Source organism: Callorhinus ursinus, unplaced genomic scaffold, assembly GCF_003265705.2.
Source record: "Callorhinus ursinus isolate GAN/ISIS: 27379988/994484 unplaced genomic scaffold, GSC_fseal_2.0 scaffold33, whole genome shotgun sequence".
Lineage (NCBI taxonomy): Eukaryota > Metazoa > Chordata > Mammalia > Carnivora > Otariidae > Callorhinus > Callorhinus ursinus.
Genome location: NW_027397095.1, coordinates 12,600,162 through 12,602,068, shown reverse-complemented (window position 1 = coordinate 12,602,068; position 1,907 = coordinate 12,600,162). Strand labels below are relative to the sequence as shown.

The following is a 1,907-nucleotide window of genomic DNA, read 5'->3' as shown; positions in this document are numbered from 1 at the left end:
TTTCAGACTTTCTGTTTACTACTGATGAATTGTGAATTCATGTTTACCCTTTTTTCATAACTCTATCTTCCTTTAACCACGATTTAGTCTCCATTTTTGGCGGACTGGTATTGGCGCTTTCTCGTTCTTAGAATGTTGACAGTATTGAATCTCCTATCCTCTTCTTTATTGTTAAAAGGAAAATTGATACAATAGGCATGTGTATTCAGTTGATGGTAGTATCTCTTAAGACTTAAACCACCTCGGGAACTTTCCAGAACGCTCGGTGAGACGCGGAGCAGCGGCGGCTGCCCGAGCTGCGCCCAGCAACGCGCCCCTTCCCGCTCCCCCACACCGGCCTCGGCCCTCTCACCGGCTGTAGAAAATGGTGAAAGAAACCACTTACTATGATGTTTTGGGGGTCAAACCCAATGCCACCCAAGAGGAATTGAAAAAGGCCTACAGGAAACTGGCCTTGAAGTACCACCCTGATAAGAATCCAAATGAAGGAGAGAAGTTTAAACAGATTTCTCAAGCTTACGAAGTACTCTCTGATGCAAAGAAAAGGGAATTATATGACAAAGGAGGAGAACAGGCAATTAAAGAAGGTGGAGCTGGTGGTGGTTTTGGCTCCCCCATGGACATCTTTGATATGTTTTTTGGAGGAGGAGGAAGGATGCAGAGAGAAAGGAGAGGTAAAAATGTTGTGCATCAGCTCTCAGTAACCTTAGAAGATTTATATAATGGTGCAACACGAAAACTAGCTCTGCAAAAGAATGTGATTTGCGATAAATGTGAAGGCCGAGGTGGTAAGAAAGGAGCAGTCGAATGTTGTCCCAATTGCCGAGGTACTGGAATGCAAATAAGAATTCATCAGATAGGACCTGGAATGGTTCAGCAAATTCAGTCTGTGTGCATGGAGTGCCAGGGCCATGGGGAACGGATCAGTCCCAAAGACAGATGTAAAAGCTGCAATGGGAGGAAGATAGTACGAGAGAAGAAGATTCTAGAAGTTCATATTGACAAAGGCATGAAGGACGGCCAGAAGATAACATTCCATGGTGAAGGAGACCAAGAACCAGGACTGGAACCAGGAGATATTATCATTGTTTTAGATCAGAAGGACCACGCTGTTTTTACTCGGCGAGGAGAAGACCTCTTCATGTGTATGGACATACAGCTGGTTGAAGCACTGTGTGGCTTTCAAAAGCCAATATCTACTCTTGACAACCGAACCATCGTCATCACCTCTCACCCAGGTCAAATTGTCAAGCATGGAGATATCAAGTGTGTGCTAAATGAAGGCATGCCAATTTATCGTAGACCATATGAGAAGGGTCGCCTTATCATTGAATTTAAGGTAAACTTTCCTGAGAATGGCTTTCTCTCTCCTGATAAACTTTCTTTGCTGGAAAAACTCCTACCTGAGAGGAAGGAAGTAGAAGAGACTGATGAAATGGACCAGGTAGAACTGGTGGACTTTCATCCAAATCAGGAAAGACGGCGCCATTACAATGGGGAAGCCTATGAGGATGATGAACATCATCCCAGGGGTGGTGTTCAGTGTCAGACCTCTTAATGGGGCCAGTGAAAAACACTGCTGGCATTTTATATGCAATAGTGAATGAGTGAAGGACTATAATCATAGCTCACTACTTGCTATTGTTTTTGTTTTAATATTCAACTATAGTAGTGTTTTAAATGAAGAATAAACTCAAATAAAAAAAAAAAAAGACTTAAACCACCTCTTACATTAATTCCCTAATACTTTTTTCTTTGCTACCTAGAAACTTATTTTCTTGATTCATCTTCTTTTTCTCCTGTTGGTATTTTTCTGTATTCCTTACTGACATTTTGCTTTCCAGCCTCTTGTGGGTAATTGTATGCTCAGCTCTGCATTTTGATTTTTTTAAAAAGCTCATTTATGC

General features: G+C 42.0%; 1 protein-coding gene across 1 annotated transcript; it reads left to right on the top strand.

The window, feature by feature from the left end:
• Nucleotides 1-250: 250 nt before the first annotated feature.
• Nucleotides 251-1,587, top strand: LOC112809310 (dnaJ homolog subfamily A member 1). Its single transcript, XM_025852669.2, has one exon. The coding sequence runs from the start codon at nt 365-367 to the stop codon at nt 1,556-1,558; it is 1,194 nt and encodes a 397-aa protein (XP_025708454.2). The 5' UTR covers nt 251-364; the 3' UTR covers nt 1,559-1,587.
• Nucleotides 1,588-1,907: the final 320 nt, after the last annotated feature.